The 20,613-nt window shown below is 38.1% G+C and overlaps 1 protein-coding gene across 1 annotated transcript; it reads right to left on the reverse strand.

Annotated features, from left to right (window-relative positions):
- Nucleotides 1-1,024: 1,024 nt before the first annotated feature.
- On the reverse strand, nucleotides 1,025-5,719 carry LOC146565758 (uncharacterized). The gene is made up of 7 exons (XM_085289103.1): nucleotides 5,555-5,719; nucleotides 5,023-5,370; nucleotides 4,467-4,576; nucleotides 4,228-4,372; nucleotides 2,336-2,785; nucleotides 1,648-1,750; nucleotides 1,025-1,374 (listed from the first exon to the last, which is right to left on the reverse strand). The coding sequence occupies exons 1-7, from the start codon at nucleotides 5,634-5,636 to the stop codon at nucleotides 1,245-1,247; spliced, it is 1,368 nt and encodes a 455-aa protein (XP_085145229.1). The 5' UTR covers nucleotides 5,637-5,719; the 3' UTR covers nucleotides 1,025-1,244.
- Nucleotides 5,720-20,613: the final 14,894 nt, after the last annotated feature.

Raw genomic sequence — 20,613 nt, forward strand, 5'->3', positions numbered from 1 at the left:
TAACCTCATTCTGAGGCACGCAGTCTCAACACTACAGTGGGATACAGAATAATTTCATATAGATCGCTGTATTATAATATAATCATGACAACTGTTTAGAAACGATAGCAACTTTAATATTGTTTGTCACAGTTATAAACAAATACAGTAAAAAACTATCTACAATAAGAAAGCAGAGAATTTCACACAGACTGGTCTGCTCTCAACGTTAGAGTTAAAAAAGAAATAAAGAGTCGAAAAATGGTGAAAACCACAATGTGGTCTTGAACGATAAGCTCACATTTATAGTGTTCTGTCAGCTGTATGCAAGGGCCATTGTTACGTATGCTATGTATATATCAAGAATTTAAATCTTGCATAGACGTAGCGCTTTGTGGTTTAGCTGTTGTGGTTGGAAAATAAGAAAAAAAATGCAGTTGTGAAAAGTTTCCCAGAACATCTACATACGTGAGTGTCTGCAGGGCAGATAAACACAAATGTCGATGGCTAAATAAATATAAGCAGTATCCATTTAAATTGCTCATTAAAACTTAGCAATTCATTAACTCAAAGGATTAAAAAATATATTTAAAAAAACATCAGAGAACTTCACTTGTTAATGTTTATGAAACCCATACTGATTCATATTTTCTTTCATCAAGTGGTTGCTATGTTTCTTTTAGCCATTAAGCCCATGTGGTTTGTGGTTTTAGCCCTGCTTTGTGATCATGATTGTCGCTCTGCGGTACCTGTGGACAACAGGGGTCTTTGATATTAAGACATTTGTAACATTGTTGCATCAACTAAACATACTGAGCTAAATTAGAGAAAATCCTTGGGTTTCTGGGCAGGAAATGCCTCGTCAGACTAATGAATGAAGTATTACAGCAGAAGCAGCATTCCTTTGAAAGATAAAGAAACTATAGAAAGTACACCTTAAAAAGTTCTGTCACTGTGTATGAATTGGTAGTATATGGAGTAAGCAGTACAATATTTGAAACAATGTCACAAGAGAAAAGTAAATAACACAAACACGGTTTAAAAGTCAGTTTAATGAACTTTAATATGCGTTCATTTTCAGCTATTGATATATTTGGGTGCATTTTATACAAAAACAAACAAACAACCCCCCCCCAAAAAAACCTCACAAAGTATATACACAGAGCCACATTTGGAAAATTTCCTGTGACTGGTTTGTAATGAGTAAAAATAACTTCATTCTGTAACTCTCAACATGACCAAGAGAGGACAAAAATTTGAGTCATTCATATTTGAGTCTCTGTTAAAGAGTTGCACCTTGAAATGGGGAAAGAGTCTGTCAGAGTCTCGCTGTGTCTTATTGCTGTATACTTCACTGGAGGTGGAGGGGGTTTGAACGAAGGCGGCGAATCCAGCCTACAAAGACAGAGTCAGAGTGCAAATATTGACTTGTGGCATTGTTAGACAGTTAGTTGAAACCAGAAAGCATTGAGGCAACTTTTGTTGTGATTTGGCGCTATATAAATAAAATTGAATTGAATTGAATGTGGAGGTATGTATTGTAGGTCATGTGTGTCTACTGGAAAATTTGACAGATATCAATATTTTTGAGGTCATTGAGGGTCACCCAGTGCACGACCCTGTGCAGGTGTGGAGGACGGTTGAATGCATAGATAGTAAGGGTTTTACCTGGTTTTTATAACTTGTCTTCTAAAAAGAAAGCCAGCCACGGCGATCAATACCAGCACCGGAACAATGATTACCACCAACAACAGATGAATCGGTGCCGTATCTAAGAAGCAGATTGTGAGAAGGGAAAATGTGATTATTTGTACAGCAACAGCTGCAGTTTCTAACATATTGATTGTCTTGCTCTGGTGAAACCGAGCAAAACGTCAACAAATACTGATAATAAATGTAAAGCTACAACGCAGAAACTTTCTGCCTCGAGGCAGAGAAGTGTGTCTTACAATCCTCCCCCTCAGTTTGTCATGCAGCATCCCTAGAAGTAGATGCTCCTCTTAATGAGTTTTCTACCTGGGAAAGGCCTCTAGCCGGAGGCTGAGCAATATATGATGAAGATGCAGATGGTGAAAGCAAAGAATCTCTGGCTTTTCAGGTTTTGCCTTTTGAGCATTTATATCTGCTGTTTGCCTGTTTACAAGCAATTTTTTTCCCCAACACTGTGACCTTGCCTTGATATTCACAAACCGAAGTGCTCACTTTGTTGGTAGTCCCCAAAGAAAATGCACCAAATGGTCTAATAGCATCACTAACGAGCTAGAGGCAGACTGGCAATGTATAAAAAAATTCTCACATCGTACCGATACATGTTTAGATGTAAATAAAGTAAAATACTGCGGTTTTAAAACTTTACCCTTATTTTCATTTTCTCCATATTTATCTCCAGATGAAGGTCTTTCAGGACTTTTAAAAATGTTTCCTGTGGTGCTGTATTCTTCTGGCGTTGCTGAGGAAATGCCCTCTGGTTGCTCTGTATGTACCTCAGTCTCATTCCTCATCTCATCACTGGCCGATTCTTGCGTTGAGGTCAACATTGTGCTAGGATAGCCTGATTCTGTTGTCCTCTGGACAGTCGTATTGAACAAATCTTGGGTGTGAGAGTGTGTGGTAGGGGATGCTGTGACAGAGATGTGTGTAGAATTTGTAAAAGAGGTTATGTGCTCATCAGCTGTGATTGTAACATTTGTGGTGTTTGGAGCATTTGTAGCAATGAAGGTGGTCCGATCTGTGTGGGTTGAAAGCTCGGGGGTTGGTGATGTTGTAAGGCTGATGCCTGCTGATTCAGTCAAACCCTGTGGTGACACTGTCAAGACAGTGAAAGAAGAAATAATCCTGTTATCAGAATGTACTGTGCAGATTGGTTGTGTCTTCATATTGTAGAAATCTGTAGTCTATCCATCACATTAGAATCATGCTAGCTTGCATTACTGTTTACAACATACTTCAATCTATTGGGAAATAAACTTAATTGCTTGCTCGCCAACACTCAAACTTTACGGTCAGAGCCTCGTATTTAATATGAGATATAGAGCTGTGTGTTCAATGTATTTCCCAAATGTAAAGCTATTCATTGAACCTGCATAAAGAGTAGGGATTATAATTATAGTTGACGAAAACTTTAAATTACCCAATGAAGAGTAATACATCATTAAAACACGGCTCATGTTGGCATTCGGGAGAATATGCATAATCAATACAACTAAAATATTTCAAGTATCTAGAGTTTGGAGCCTTGGGCACAGATTTATGAGGTAACGGTGTTGGCATGAATTTGCAATATCAATAGTACAATGTACAGGTGTTTCTTTTTAATTAGGACAGTTTCTCTTCTGAGTGTCAATTTTAATGCTACCGTGCCTACCCTGATATATACACCCAGAGAGGTTTGATGTCCAATGAGACACAACTGAGATGCCATAGTTTGATAATGTACATTTCTATTAAATTTAGATGAGAGCTACGGGAAATTGTGACCTATTTCGACGTTTTCAGTTCTACATTTGCTGTACTACTCCAATCTGACCAACAGACTGTGCTCTTACCCCATATCACGATTCATAGCTGGTGTTGAGCTACTGTTATAGTGTGCAGTGCGTTGTGTTTGTGTGTTTGTGCTTGTGGTTTGAAACATAGAATGAAAGAACGGGAAGTAAGTTGTGACGTCTGTGTGGCTACTGTTTGTATTTTTTTGTCACGTATTCAAATTCTCATGAGAAGCGTCTACAAAGGATGAAAAAGTAGACAACTGGGGATTATTTTCCTAACTGAGCACAGCTGGCTCACAGCACTCCATCAAACTATTTAACCAGTGGTGGCAGGCAGACCACATGCTGCTTGGTTGTATTGAAATTTAAACTTTTGAATTATGTTTTAGCTGGGTGTATTTCAGTATTCCTTCAAATCCCAATGGACAACCGATTTAAAGCAAATAATTGAGTTTCTTTTTCTTTTTAGTTTTAGTAGTTCCCAATTTATTCCTAGTTCCTTCCACATTCTCATAACATGGCTGGCAGCATCACAATCCTTTGAATCTCTCGCCTTCCCTTCAGCTAATTAAAAATTAAAATTGAGTGAGCTACAGTATAATAACAAAAGTTCAAGTATCAGCTTTCTGGTCCAGTGCAGTTTATTAAGTCATTCAGTCTCTTGGGCCCTCTACTAGATTGCTAATCCAGCCCTCGGGAAATGATGAAATTGAATATGACACAAAGAGGCAAACAGCAGCAATGAACTGAAGACGCTCACCTGTCTTCAAACTTGTGGTTGTCGTTAGCACTGTGACCACAAACTCTTTGCTTCCTGTGTTGACAGTCAGTGTATAAACCCCTGCATTAGCATCAGTCACCCACCAGAGCTCCAGAGATTCAGTCTCTGACAACAGTTCATCATTCTGGGGCAAAGCATGATTATGTAGCACATAAAAACCTTTTATTTTGAAAAGAAGTCAGAGTTAAATTCAGTTTTAAATTCCAAGTTTCCTTTACCTTGGTCCATCTGTACTGTGCGTTTGGAAATGATGTGCAGCGAATTGTCACATTTTCTCCATTTTGGACTTCAACAGTGCCATTCACATCACACGTTATTTTAATGTCATCTATTGAGGAAAACATGAGATTAATTAGATTTGTTGATCACACAAAAAACGTAAAAAAAAAAAATCAACCGACTGAGTGATGTGAAAAGCACATTTTGTAATATGTCTTCTGCCAGTGTTGTGATCACAACATCCCTTCAACTGAACAAAAGAGTGTGTTGTGTCGTGTGTTATGAGACAAGTAATATGAAAAAGAAAACTGTCTTTTAGCAGAGCTCCTAGATTTGTTCTTTTCGTTCTTACTTGGATTTGCTGAGCGGTAAATAGCTGCTGAGATTGGCAGAGACTGAGTGCTCTGATGCAACCTCAAGTAATGTGAAATATATGCAATACAGCATTAGATAGAAAGATGTTGTGTATTTCTATTTAAATATTAAATCCAGGGTGGTCTACAAAGTCTGGTTTAGGTACTTAGATATGGCTTTGTGTGTACTAGGTTCTCTTACCTTTGATTATTAGCTGTGTTTTAACCTTTTTGGATCCATCAGGAAAGGTGGCCATGTCACAAACATAGATGCCTTCATCCGATTTCTTCACATCAGAAAGTATTAGATGGGAACCCAGGACATCTCTACCGTTCTTCTCAATCTGGATGGTAATATTTTGCCAGAATAGATGGAATCCATAAAATTGGCTGTGCAAACCCAGCTTTGTAGTTTTATTTGTTTCCTTACTCCATTCAATGCTGACAATCTTGTTATCAGTAGCACTTTTTAAAGTGCAGGGTAAGGAAACATTCTGGCCCACTACAGCTTCCATCTTTTCATAATAGAACAACTCAACACCCTGGATCCCTGTCAGACACATCAGATAGTGTTAGAAGTGACAAAAGTCAGGACACAAAATCACTTATACTTAGGATTATAGTAACACAGCTTGTCACACCAGAAGCCAAAACATATTTCAAAACTAATGATAAACATTAATCTTTGCCAGTATATCATAACCCCCCAAAAACATGTGGATATCCAGAATTACCTTGAATAGTAGAAGCAAGAAGTAGAAGACAGAAAACTATTCCCAATGCATTTCCAGCCATTTTTGAGGTCCCCAAACTCATTACGACAAATCAGACTGTATCCATCGAGCCTGATTGAGGCACTCAGGAAAGGCAGAAAGAGTAGAATGTCAACTGAGGTTAAAAAATGGGGCAGAAACTGCGAGACAGGATGGCCTATCTTTACAGGAAGTCGCATAGAGACAGTGACTCATTCGTGTATTATTGAAGCTTTGTGGTAAAAAGAACCTGGTGCAAAGCATACATTTGCAGTAGCATGTGCTTCAGTCACTTCTCCTTTTGTCAGGACTAACTAACAAGAGTCAGACTCATATCATTTTAACAAGAATGATACCAAGGGGACACACAAACCCAAACAAGAACAAAATTAAAAATGATTTAAATTAAAACCAACTTCTTAATGTGTAGTGTTTGGTTGATACATCAGTCCACTCAGACCTCATCTTTAGTATATCCTTAATACACCACAGATGAACAACGACATGTGACATAATATGTTGTGATATTATTTAATATAACAAAAACAAAATCAAAATGAAGTACAGCGGTTCAGTCTTCCACAGGATTTAGGAGGGTAAGTAGCATGCAATGCTACAAACAAAAAAAACATAAGAGCAACATTGCAGACAATTAGAAAAGAGCTCAAAAAGTATGAGGGCTGTTAGGAGAAAACCTCTTTTCTCAAAAACAAACATGGCAGCACAAGGTAGCACCTAAACAAACCACAAGACTTTTGGAACAATGTCCTTTTGACACACAAGGACAAATTGGAGATGTCTGGCCATAACGCCAGCAAGAGTCGTGTAGCGAAAACATAACACAACATATTAGTTCAAACACCTCACACCAGCTGTCAACCACTGTGGTGGAGGGGAGATGATTTGGGCTTGTTTTGCAGCCACAGTTCACCTTGCAGTGATTGAGTCAACCGTAAACTCCTCTGTAAACTCAGGTATTCTATAGTCAAATCTGAGTCCGACTGTCCAACACACGATGTCAAGCAACAGGACAGTGATTCAGTGTATTGCAGTGGCCCAGTCAAAGTCCAGACAGGAACCACATTGAAATGCTTCAGTGGGATCTTAAGAGAGCGTGAATAAACAAACGTCTACAAACCATAATGACTTGAAGTAAAGAAGAAATTTGCAAATATTTCTCTATGTTAGGTTCAAGGTTCTTTATTTGTCACATGCATAGTTATACAAGTATAACACACAGTGAAATGTAACCTGACACGCTCCTCGACATGTGCAAAAAGGGGGGGGGGGGGGGGGGTAGAGGAAGAACATTATATATATATATAGTATATAGATGAATAGTGTGAAAAAATAATAGTCACACAGAAAACTCGTTTGTCACACAACACAATAAAGTCGCCTGAAAATAAAACACAGTCACAATGTATAATTAGTATGACCATTGTGAAAAACACAAATAAAACTAGATTGTTAAATGAATAAAAATACATCGCTGCAATCAAAAGAATCTATCTATGCATGCCCGTCACACATCTCAACAGACACGAGCAAATAAAAATATCTTTCCTAATTTAATTTATTTACTTTTCAGTGCGGGCTGTTAGATGTAGGCCTCAGAAGACAAAATGTGCATCGACATATTATAGCAGTTGGCTAAATTGATTGCCTTATATTATCTGTTTGGTTGGCGGTTAACGTCTCCAAGCAGAAGTAATTATAAAGCTCGTCACACTTGCTTTGGGATCAAGAGATAAAAAAACAAAAAGTATTACAGAAATAATGGGCAATTTTCAGCAAATATGATTTTATTACTCCAGTAAATAATTTGTTTATCCCATTCATTAGAGACGAGAAACATTGTTCCTGTAAGACGTTGTGTCACAATACTCAAATCGTAATGCATAGATTAATTCTTCAAAGAAAATTGAATCATTTGCATGCGGCTTTGTGAATGATAGCTTCAAATAGCTATATCCAATTAGCACAGATCATAAGAATAAACTGGAAAATTTGTTTAAATCTTCTAACCAAAGGCTGCAAGGATACATGTGTGTAACTAATGAGGGCTGCAGGCCAAGTGAAAGCCGATAATTCTGAAAAATATTTTCGGAAAATTACTCTTCAGGGATTTAAGATTAAGAAAACTGTTGGTAATCTTATTTGATGAATAAGTTGCAACGTTTTAGAGACTGCAGCTTTTTTCAATGTCAAATCTGTGGAAGCAGAGAGAAAGCACTTGTTATTGATATTAGGCCCCCCTGATGCTGTTTTAGTACCCCACAATACCTACTGCTTTCCCACATATTTACTTCTTCACATAGTGCTGGAAGTCTTTTAATTAATTTTGAATATTTATTTTGAACTAAAACTCTCTAAATTAGAAGAAACTGCTGTGAACCATACCTGTGCATATGCTATACTGTGACTGGCTCATATGTTTCACAGTGTGTCTCTCTTATAATTTAACTGATGCCAGTACGATCCAAGTTGCTTTTTAAAAAAAATCTATTTATTATATTATTAATTTAGTTATTTGATAATAGCAGCATCACTTCCACTGTGACTCACAGAAATCTCAAAAATTTCTGCCAATCACATGATCCCTGTGATTACTTCATTAAGTAGTCCAAGAAAAATGTGACAAAAGAATGATAAGTATTCCACTAATTAGAATCAGCGTAATTTCAAATCACTAACCACTGTTCCTGTCATAGAATAAGAATTAGGTGAAAATGAATCATTCTCTCACTCCTTCTATTAACTTACAATTAAAAGAATGAATGAAGAAAACCTCTGTCACTTGTTTTAGTATGCTGTTTCTGCCTTCTTTGATGTGCTGAGAAGGAATGAAAGTGCTCTAACCTGCTGTTGCACCCTGCCCCTCTTGCACACACTATTACTCATAGTCCCAGTCAGAGGTCATGTCTGCTCAGAAAATCTCTGGGCTTCCTAGATACAGGGGAATTGCACTTTTTGCAGCCTATTGCACCAGAACACTAATTGTAAACCTTGTGTGCACGTGTGCGTGTATGTGTCCGTGTATGTGGGGTGAATTTTTATGCACTGACCTCAAGGGGATATGTGACACCTATGCTGTTACACATTCACACATGCTGCATTGCTCACTTGGACACATTCAACGCTTGGTTTTTGCTTTGAGCACAGTGTTATCTCCGAGAACAAGTGTGGTTTTTAAAGGCAATGCATTATTAAAATTCGAACATGTAGTGGAGATTGACTACAAGCCAGTCGGAGCCCTGAGAGACATTTTATTTGTACTGTATCTAAATCTAAGTGTAAGTTTTGCTGCTTTCATATTGTGTTCTTCTGGTACAAACTAATTAACACGTTTTTGACCTTTTGTGAAACTTCCTCAGTATTGATTATAGCGCTTTATCTTCAACTGCGATAGAGTGCTGTAAAAAAACAAACCCAAAGCCTTTCTGATTTGTTAGTTTTTTGCATGTTAGTCACACTTTAATCATCAAAGAAACTTTAATATTAGACAATTATAACTTGAGTAAATGCAAAATGCAGTTTTAAAATGATGATTTCATTTATTAGGCAAAAAAAAACAAAACCTTGGCTGTATGTGAAAAAGGAATTTTCCCCTAAATTTAATAACTGGCTGTGCCACCCTTGGCCACAAGAACTGCAATCAAGCATTTATGATAACTGCCAATGAATCTTTTACATCACTGTGGAAGAATTTAGGCCCACTCTTCTTTGCAGAATTGTTTTGATTGAGCCACATTAGTGGGTTTTCCAACATGAGGGCATGCCAAAGAATCTCAATCAGATTGAAGTCCAAACTTTAACTACGCACTCCAAAACTTTCATTTTTTTAACTGGTGGAGTTAGAGAGCTGAAAATCCTACAAATAGTCACGTCCTGAAGCAGCAAAGCAGCCCCAGACCATCACTCTACCAATACCATATTAGGCTATTGGGATGATGTGTTTTAGGAAATGCTGTGTTAGTTTTATACCAGATGTAATGGGACACAAACCTTCCAAAAATGTTGACTTTTGGCTCTTCAAGTTGTTTTGCAAATGTGAGACCAGCCTTTGTGTTCTTTTTGGTAAGCAGGGGGTTTTGCCTTGGAACTCTCCAATTGGTGCCATTTTTGTCCAGCCTCTTTTTTATTGTTGAATCATGAACTCTGACCTTAACTGAGGCAAGTGAGGCATACAGTTCTTTAGATGTTGCTCTGTTTTCTTTTCTGAACTCCTAGATGAGTTGAAGGTTCACCACTGTTTTCCCTATTTTGGGATGATGCCTCTCACTGTGGTTTGCAGGAGTCCTAAAGCCTTAAATGGTTTTGTAACTCTTTCTAGACTGATAGATGTCAATGGATTTGACATTTTAATGTGTCTTTAGTTTCTTGACATGATGTGTTGCTTTTTGAGATCTTATAGTCTACTTTACTTTTTCAGAAAGGTTCTATTTAAGCGATTTCTTGATTCACCAGGTCTGGCACTACTCAGGCCTGGGTGTGAATAGTGATATTCTAAGGAGCTTGGATAGAAAAGTGCCTGGACTTCTTTAAGTTTCCTTGAAGACGTTCCATCTCTTATCTGAGAAGCTTCTTTAGTTCTATAAGCAATTGGTGGAGAGTCCCAGATTTTTATCCAGTTTTGAGATCCCTTCCCAGGCGCCTTAACGCCTACTCACACCCTGGGCCATTTGACCTCAGTAAATCACATGATAGGGTGAGGCTAGGTTTCACAATGGGTTCATGGCTGATTGTGAACCACACCCATTTTCACACCTTGGCTTGTGTGATTAGGTGGAGGAGTCCATGACTCTCTTGGGGACATTCCCTTAGGGCTTAAATCTGGGACTCTTCACCAATTTCTCTTAGAATTGAAGAAGCTTCTCAGATGAGAGGTGAAACGTCTTCAAGGAAACTTAAAGAAGTCCAGAAAGTTTTCTTTCCAAGCTTCTTAGACTTTGATGACCTGGATGACTGAGAACTTTCACAGACAGACTAGTGATATTGAACTCAGCTTTCCTGTGATTATACACAGTTAATTAATGGGGTGGCAATTACCTTTTCACACAGGATTACTTAGGTTTTAGATACCTTTTTCCCCCTTGACAAATAAAATCATCATTTAACCCTTTAAAGCCGGTCAGAGCAGGCACGCTCCGTTTTGCGTAACTATTTTTAAATCCCGGTAGCACTGCAACCACATAAGCTAGCGCAATAATTTTTTTTGCATATGAAACCAGAGGAGTTGTACTTACATCTTATGCCATCAGCTTGTCCTAGGTCACAGTTTCCTTCCACATATAGCTTTGCAAAAACTGCATAAAAAGCGCTTGCAGCAACAAAAACATAATATTCCAGAAACACGCTTTGTCGATCCGATCAGCTATTTGTAACACTTCCTACGTCCATCAGCGCGAACTATCGCATGTCCTCCATGTCCTGCCCAAAACCGGAAGTGACGTCATTTTGCGGAAATGTAGTTTTTTACCATCAGGGCCTTATGAGCCTATACTGGTGTTTTTAAAAGTTATGTTTGACTTTATGACTTTCTGTGTCGTTTGCACTGCTGGAAATAGTTTATTTTGATGTATATGCTGTTTTTATTTGCAAATTTCCGTTATAATATTTATTTATTTATTTATAATATTTATTTATTTTTCGTTTTTCCTGCAGTATATAAAAATTGGTGTATTTCAAAAATAAAACTATGAAGACACTCAAAATAAATTTCGGGTGGTGGGAAACTATTTTGTTCAACTTTGGCATGTGGTGAAGGGCAGACTGAAATCAGACGGCTGGATTAAGACACAAAATCTGGGATTCTTTTATTACTCCCCTTATTTGTAGGGAGGGCACTGACCCATTCAGAAAATGACGCATTTACAATGATTGCTTTCACCTCTTTGACTGTTGCTCAGGTGTTTCTTTTATGTGTGTCTAATATTTTCAACTCTCTGCCCAATATTTTTGGGAAAAAAAGTTCACTGTTTCTTTTGAAGGATAAATGGAGAGACACAAATAACAAGCACTGCAAACATCAAACTCTGAACAACATTAAACTTTGTGAAAGTATGACATTTTGGAGACCGTCATGAGTGGGAGTTTGAATGAAGAGGAAGGGACAAATTGAGTAAGGCATTGTGCTTGATAAAACGTTGTTTTATAACTTGTCAAGACCGCTGACAATGGGCTGCAGAATGAATGTCTTACAATGCTGAACAGTATATGGGATTGTAATGTGGGATATTTAAAAAAAAATAGAAATGCAACAATTTATTCATTACTCATTCACTCACACACCTCATAAAAATGAGAAGCACCACCAGCAACTGTCATTTTAACAGCTGAACTAATCACAACCACTGACATATCCTTTTCAGGGTCGCGGGGGGCGCTGGCCCCGCGAGAGGCGGGGTACACCCTGGACAGGTCGCCAGTCTGTCGCAGGGCCAACACACAGGGACAGACAACCATTCGCACTCACATTCACTCGCACTTTCACACCATTCACACAATGGCAATTTGGATTTTCCAATTAACCTATCCCCTCAAGCTGCATGTCTTTGGACGGTGGGAGGAAGCCGGAGTACCCGGAGGGAACCCACGCAAACACGGGGAGAACATGCAAACTCCACACAGAAAGTAAGACCCCGGCCTGATGTTGGAATTGAACTCAGGACCTTCTTGCTGTGCGGCAACAGTGCTAACCACCGTGCCACTGTGCTGCCGCAACTTGACCATTTCCCACTAAATTCTAATCAGTTTGTACATAAGATCAAAGGAAAATCTTTTTTAATTTGAAAAAAAATTACATTCTGAGATGTAATGCAGAGAAGAATAGGAGAGCCTTGCATTTGCAATGTACAGACGACACCCTGAAAACATAATGGTGAAAAAAAAAACATCAGAGAAACTTCAGATCAACAGAAGAAGATTATGTCTTATGGAGAGATGTTCTACATACAGACCAAACCAAGTAGGAGCAGAAGAATTACAATATACATTTTTATTCAGTGCCATCAAGAATGACAAAGAAGCAGAATAGCAAATCTCATTATACAACCAAAAACCGCAAACGGTATCTCCAATCTAATGTGATTATGCGAGCCCACTCAGGACTTTTACAAAATCCAGCAACACTTGCAGCTTCTTTAAACTCAAGACCGCATAAATATTTTACATAACAAAAAGAGATTGATTTAATTGGGTGGACAACTTTGTTTTAGTTTGAGTTCACTTCCTTTCCTTGTGAAACACTTTAATGTTTTCACAGTCGCACCCTCTTTTCCGTATACTGGAAAGCTCATAATAAAGCTAAACTTAGTCACGCACTGTTGGTTCTCTCAAAGCAAATCAGTGTTCTTTAAAAGCCATCAAAATGCCAGCTGAGAGTTGATAATCCCCAATTATCCCCTGGATATGAATAAAATATCTCTATCAAACAAAGCGTAGAGGATGAATAAAAGTGGAAGTGACAGAAAGCTAGAATTTCCAAAGCGTGATATATTTTTTTCCCATTGCTATCCCTGCACAACAAAAGAAATGGCATCTAGAGGAGTTTATTTGTGGTAAATCTGAAACAATTTTCTTAGCTTATCAAGCTACTAAAACAAAGAGCATCAAGTGGGATTTCTTCCATGTGAAATGTATTAAATTCTCTTGTTTATCTTAATTCCCTTTATATGGTTGAGATATGCTTTTCGCTTTAATGCCTCTCGCATTTAAACTCATCACTTTGACAGCACAAAGAGATTTTGTTGAGTTGTAGTTTTGTTTAGTTATTATTATAATTCTTATAGTTCGACAACACTCTGGCACATAATGAGCCATGTTCTCATTGTGATGCTAAAGTGCCTTAAAGTATCCTATTTGACTTTGTTCATTTTTCTCTGTTATACAGAACCCTTCCTCTAATGTCTCAGGGCTTCTTGTCTGAATGCAGGTCTCCTGGGAATCTGATTTAGTGCACTGAAGAGAAAGTAACTCACCATATGAGAGCCTCAGGCAGCAACTGTTAGCGCAATCCCATATTTGGCCTCTTACTCCAACTTGTACTTTACTGTCTTTTCCTTCAGCAGTCTGCTTCTGTCTCTTTCTATAATATTTTCTGTTGATTAAGGTTATATGTGCCTAATGGAAATTTATTAGTCACATAAATTATTTTTCTTACACCTGTATAAGTCCTGATGCTTACTTGGAGCTGCAGCAGAATGCAATTGCTTTTAAACCAGGCAGCTTTTCTTCCAAGTTGTGAAATAGCTACCGTACTGCACAATAAAATGGACACGAAGCTGTTTCAAAGACCTTCTGCAACCCTACCTTTATAGTTGGCTTTAGCTCTGATTGTTTCAGTTTTCTTGACAAATTTGATGTATGGTTTAATTTCACAGCTATCAAGAACCTTATCTCCAACAGCAGCAGGCAGCTGTTTAAAAAAAAAAAAAAAAAAAAACGGAAAAAAATATTACTGTCATAACACATTAGTGGTTTTCACCTCCCTTATGGAGTTTTATCTAAACTGTCTTTTTCAGTCAAGTATATATTTAAAAAAAATTGGAAGTTAGCAACGACTTAAAGGTACTAACTGCCAAGTTTGTAAGTTACTGTTTTACTAACAGTTTTTACTCGTGTACCAGAGTTACACTTGGAAAAAAAGTGGTTGGCAATCATGGCACGACTAAAATTATTCGTTGTGAGCTCTTTTTACCTTGAAATGGTTGCTTTGAAGACGGGGAACAAGTGTGTGATTGCTTGCAATTGGTTGCCGTCTTCACACTGAGTTTGGTCTGTCAAGATAGAAATAAAGTGTCAATAAGATGTAGTCTACTATCAGGTTTTTTAATTTAATAGCATCAAATTGTCAAATCCATGTAATCTGTAGTTATATAGCTAAATGAGATAAATTGGTGAAAATTGCAAATCTGTTGCATCTACATAAACAGAAATTCACATTAAAAGGAAATTCTCATTAACTACTTACATTCAGACTCCAGCCACAACCTCAGATGTTACCCAGATGTTGCACGTTCAACCCCTGGGCGAACAGTTGGTCAATGCAACTAATTATATTCAATCACCTAACGTACTACCGTCTCTATTCTCTAATATCTTGAGACTTGGGATCTATGACTAGGAGTACACTAGCTTTTGACTCTCTCAAGCTGGATTTGTGTTGCCCCATGCTCTCAACCAGCTGCACTAAAATAAAATATTCATAGGCACATAAACTTGTTATTATAATTACATATAATAGTTATAACCCGTTTGTGCCATATATCTACAGGTATTATGATTTCTGCAAAGCAACATATAATACATTTCTGATTGACCGTGACTGATGTGGTTTCCTCATAAGTTAAAGTCATAGAAACTAATAACACTAAATCATCCAAAATCTTAATTCATTTGGATATATGCATGGCAACGAACAGAAAATTCTTGCCTGACTGTTATAAGGTCAGATCTTTTGTTTGTAATTATTCATTATGATATTTGAGAATGTTTACAATGTTAACAAACTGTCGAAGGATTTGAGAATGCACATTGTGAATCAAGATTAGTAGAGAAAGGTATGGTAACAAAGGAATTAAATCTTAAATAGCTTAAAAATGCATTTTTCCTTAATTGAAATGAGATCATATTAGCAATTCTTTAACAACAATTTCAGCTCCTGCTCCATTTAGCATACTTTGTCTGTTAATGTTCCTTACTTGGTATTCAGTAGCACGAGCACACGTGTGTGATATACAAAGAACTGTAATAACTGAGAAGCAGAGAGCAACTCTTTTTTTCACCCAGAACAAAACAGCAGCAACAAAATATTCTTTGCAAACTCTTCTGTAATAATACCTTTGAAAAATGTTTCCATTTCTGAGAAAGCAGTTTCATGATGGTATTTTTCTTTCAAGACATTTCTATGTACCTTCAAATGTACAGATGAGCACACACAAACATTGTGGTGCAAGGACTGTGGAACACAAAAAACAGTGTTGCTTTTTGTGATTACTTTTGATCACATTGATTCCACCAAAGGTCCCCATCCAGTGTGAAAAATGTCATGCTACGAGGAGGAAAACATTCTACTTCTAGAGAAAATGGCTTCAAAAGTCTTCAAAACCCTTATAGACATTCTACCATGTTTATTTTACAGTCATGTGGAAAAGAAAGTATCCACAGGACTCTATGCAGTGTGTACAAAAAACATAGTTAAACTGCTTTCTGAGTAAAAGGGTAAATAGCAGCCAATTTCTGCTAATCAAATGCAATTAATTAATGGATGATGTAATCCATTAATTAAGTGTAATCACCTCAGTTTGCTGGTCTGGAAAATTCAGACATGTATTCGCACAATGCCACAATCTTTCTTGTAGTGGCTGTCCCCTCAGATCATCCCAAAAATAGATCACGCAATGGTCAACAAAACTGCAAAAGCCCAAGAGCTACTTCATCTCACACTCTACAGTTAGCCTCAGTTAGAGTGTTTACGGTTAAAGTTAATGACAGTACAATAAGAAAGAGACTAAACGAGTTTGGCTCGTTTGGAACAGAGAAAGAAAGAAAGATTCGTCTTTTTTTTTTTAAAGAACATAGGAGCATGGCCTAGGTTTGCAAAGTTACATCTGAACAAAGACTTCTGGAACAACGTCCTTTGGACAGATGAGACCAAAGTGGAGAAGTTTGGCCATAATACACAGAGCCATGTATGGAGAAAGCTAAATGCAGCATATCACCACAAACACCTCATATCAGCTGTAAGCACGATGATAGAAAGTTGATGATTTGGGCTTGTTTTGGAGCTACAGGACTTGGACACCTTGCAGTGATTGAGCTGACCATGAACTACTCTATATAACAAAGTATAAAATATGAGACTGTCTGTCTAACAGCTAAAGCTTTTTAAAAACTGGTGAACCACGACAATGCAGCAGCAAATCTTAAACTGAAAGGCTTGAAAAGAAAAGAATTAAGGTGTTGCAATGGCCTGATTGAGATTCTGTGGTGGGACCTTATCAGCTCTGAAAGACCTGAAGTAATATTGTAAAAAAGAAAATTCCTCCATATCAGTGTAAGAGACCAAAGCGAGAAAGAAAACAACTACTTCATCTTATTTCTGATAAAGGTGGTTGTACAAGCTGTTAAATGATGTGGTGTACTTAGGTTTTCAAAGGACTGCGTAACATGTGAAAGCCTTTTCTTATGACTATATAGACTTGTGTGACAATTTTTAATTCAGATTGTTGTAAAAGCAAGAAGTCAAGTAATGTTTATGCAGTAGAACAGCCTCCTAAAAGTTAATACTTGGATAAATTCAGCCAGAGACCTCTAAATCTTCTCAGATTTTGTGAGTCGAGCGTTCATTTAGCCACATGGCAACGTGTGCTGCACTCATTGTCAGCTGACGAGAGAAGCTGAAATGCGAGTTGAAGTGATGCACCAATTACTGACTGACCGTTTCCCTTTCAAGAATCTGTTTGTGAGTGAAGTAGATCCAGTGTTGTGGGAAAATAGTGTTTGGGAAGTAATTCAAGTAGCACATAGCCACAGGCACTTCTAATTGCATGCCACCATGGATGACTAACTTACTGCAATTCACCATAAAGTGCCGAGAAACGTCTAGATTTTCTTGTACCAACTGTCTAAATTCTGTGTACCAATGTCAACTGTATGGAAAGTAAAGTTTACCAGCTAATGGTAAGAGTTTTAAAAACAAGAAGGCATTTTTACCTTCTGAAAAACAAAAACAACAAAAGAAGCAAGAGAACTAGCATTTGATTTTACAACACTGAACATAGCAAACTGGTCTAACTGGCAAAATTCAAAATTCTCCCTGGTTATTTTAATACATTTTAAATCAAATAGGCATAATAATTGCACAATAAATTGAGAATTAATAAATGGTAAATCATTTTTCCTTGGTTCATGAAAAACTGCAGACAAAGCACTATAAGGTTTCTGCGGTCAATTAACGAGTTTCAGGAGTGAGCAAAGAGTTGCCAGATAGCAGCAGTATTTAGAGTGGCATAAGGTGCTGCAGTGCTGGCATGGTGTGACGGAGTCACATTGAGACATGACTCATTATCCTTGTGGATAATTTCACTTCCACTTCATCAACAACACCCTCCTATTAGTCGTCATGATTGTCTCCACTTCAGCCGCCTCTGACTAACCAAACTCAATATTAACGGCTTAAATGGCAGCAATTACAGTATTCTTCTGATCAATGATTACATGAGGTTTGATATTAATTATCAAGATGTCTGTTTTAATGCCAAGAATAATTGTCATGGAGAAAGAAAAACAGTAGTAAAGGAGAAGAGTAACTTTTGTTACAGTCTGACTAGAAAAACTAGATTTGAATCACTTCCTATTTATTAAAATCTGGATTTGCTGACCTTTCTCAAAGCTAGTTAAGTAAAGGGGTGAAGAATTGACAGAGCCCTTCCATCTGTAGATAAAGAGCACAATAAAACACCTGACAGAGCACCCTACTTTCATCAGGGCTAAGACGGCTCCAGTGACATTATCAAAGTAATGACATTTATCAAAATATCAGTGAGGTCCTTTTAGGTGGAGTAGAAAATGGTAAGGGTGTGGAAAAATTAGGTATTTGCTGCACGAAACCCCATTTTGTCTTAACTCGGCTTATAGGCCACAATAAATGGAAAGGGACACAGTTGATAGCTGCAAATTAAGATATTTATTTCAGTGCTCCAAATATGGGGTGTGTCAGTCAGTAACATCAGTGATGTAGATGTGAGAGTGTGAAATAATGGGGCACTAATGGGCGTTGTGAAAAGAAGACAAAAATGAAACTAAAGGAGTGGGGCAGAGCGAGGAGGAGGAGAAAGAGAGAGAAAATATCTGGTTGTACTTTTCTCCTCTAAGCTTCGCCCAGGTGTTCAAATCCTGCTCTCTGGATGTAGCGACTATGTTTGCCCGGTACCTTCAAGGGCAAATAGGAAAACACAGTAGTCTAACTGCTATATTTGCATGCCAGCAGGTTATGCAGGGGTCACCACAGTTACAATTTGCTTTATTTCACTGTCCACTGCATTTTGCACCATTAATAACTGAGCCACTTTAATGTCATATGATGTTTGCTGTGGTTATTATAGCTTTACACATTTAGTAAGCCAAATCTCTTCTATTTTTTGTTGTTTTATCACATTTTATTGGGCTGGCACAGCGGTGCAGATCACTGTTACCTCACAACAAGTTCCAGGTGTCAACCTGCCTGCTGTGGGTTCACGTTATATGTGGAGCTTGCATGTTCTCCCTGTGGCTGCGTGGGTCCTCTCTGGGTACCTACAGTTCAAATACTACTTGTTAGGTTAACTGGTGATTCTAAACAATACGATATTACAGGGAGCAGCAATAAACATAAAAACAACAGAAGACATGTCAATTAGTCAATTACATAACCGTCTGGATATAGACCTATAAAATATCACAAAACACCAAGTTAAATAGCAGTGCTCTCGTCATCTTCAAAGGGCTGCCAAAGGGAGCAAATGGGATGTCAAAGACGGTTAAACATTAGACATCTCAGTATTACAAAGCCTAATCTCTGTTTTACTCCTCAATCCACATCAGGCCTGCTTGTGCAACTACCACTGTTCTTGTTCAGGCAAACAGCCAGTTCGTAAAGCCAGCTTGTAAAGCACAGCAGTAACAGCAGTTTCAGTATCCACTCGCTGAGAAAGAGCATGGTCATGGGCCGTGCATTCTGACTACCAGCTGGTTAGATGGCTGCTCTATTTGAACTGAGGACTCTATACCAATGGAACATATGGACAGTGAGCTTAAAGAGGAAAAATAAGTAAAATTCATAAAAAAATACCCATGGTGAGCCATTCCTCGCAACTGTCCCAACCAAGAAAAAGAAGAGCAATGATCACTTTAGTCAAACCTAAAGTGTTTGTACCAGAATACTGTCTCAATATTTTTTTTAATGTGGAGCAAAACATGAAACACTGCTACCTCTAATGATAATGATGCTTTAATCCCCTGAGAGAAGTTACACGTATGAGATGTAAAGGATCTAACTTTGAAATAAAATGCATGTTTGTAGTTTTTGTTTGAGCACTGGAGTGTAGGCTCACGAAATATGAAGCAGTTTGACATGCAGTGGAATATAATGTCAAAATCTCAGTGTTACGGCCCTGGGCCTCGGAGGGAGTGAGACCGCCTTTCTCTTAAAGCAAATCCAAGAGTGCCAGGACTCGCTGATGATTGGCTAGCTGGAGGCTCATGCCAGCCCTCGTGTATGCTGATTGCATGTGTCAACCCACATAGACTGTTGGCTTCCTGGGAATCCTGTGGCGCTCCATGAAGCAATCAGTGGCTGATCGTGCTCACCTGCAGCTACAAAAGGCTGGAGATCCTTCACTCAGTGGGCTGCTGCTTAGGAGTGAACATGCAGTTTGCCCTTCTTGCCTTCCTCTTTGAACTGTGCTCGCTCAACTCCGTTCATAGTGTTGAACTTTGCATGTTAACCCCAGTATATTGTTGAGCTTAGTTTGTTTAGAGTTTTTTGATGCTAGCTTGCCTTAGTTAAATTTTAACTTTTAGTCTCACCCATGTTAATGCCTTATGTGTTAATTGGTTGCCGGTTTTCTGTTCAAAGTTTGTAGTAAACCTTTTTTTTAAACTGATTCTCCTGTCCTTGGGCTCATTTATGCTACCTCCCCTGTCACCTAGCAGAGCTGGGGTGTAACACTCAGGCACTCTGTGTTTCTCTCAAATAATTGTTATACTTTGTCATTTAATGTTACCCCTGCTAACCAGTCACAGAAATAGGCATCACTTACCAGTGGTGGCTCATCAATAGAGGGCTGCTGAGGTGCCGCATCCGTAAAAATGTTGCAAGGAAACAAATCCATCACAAACAATTAATGACAAAAATTAAAGGCTGAGTTTCAGTTTTAGCTTGAAATTTGCCCCTCACGGGCATGACCAACTGGCATGAATGACCTACCTTGTTTAAGAATTTGATCAGACAATTCAGCAACATTCACACAGCACAGATACTCCTGTCTTGAACAAGA

Source organism: Mchenga conophoros, linkage group LG10 (assembly GCF_057382185.1).
Source record: "Mchenga conophoros isolate Kocher_MC1m ecotype Shallow Benthic linkage group LG10, M_conophoros_male_GT1.1, whole genome shotgun sequence".
NCBI lineage: Eukaryota > Metazoa > Chordata > Actinopteri > Cichliformes > Cichlidae > Mchenga > Mchenga conophoros.

Bases quoted from the DNA above. Each gene is read 5' to 3' on its own strand.
- LOC146565758 (XM_085289103.1), bottom strand. From the start codon at position 5,636: ATGAGTTTGGGGACCTCAAAAATGGCTGGAAATGCATTGGGAATAGTT. The intron at 5,371-5,554 runs GTAATTCTGGAT...TGTGTCTGACAG, and splicing joins TCTTGCTTCTACTATTCAAG to GGATCCAGGGTGTTGAGTTG. The intron at 1,751-2,335 runs GTAAAGTTTTAA...TCTGCTTCTTAG, and splicing joins TGGAGAAAATGAAAATAAGG to ATACGGCACCGATTCATCTG.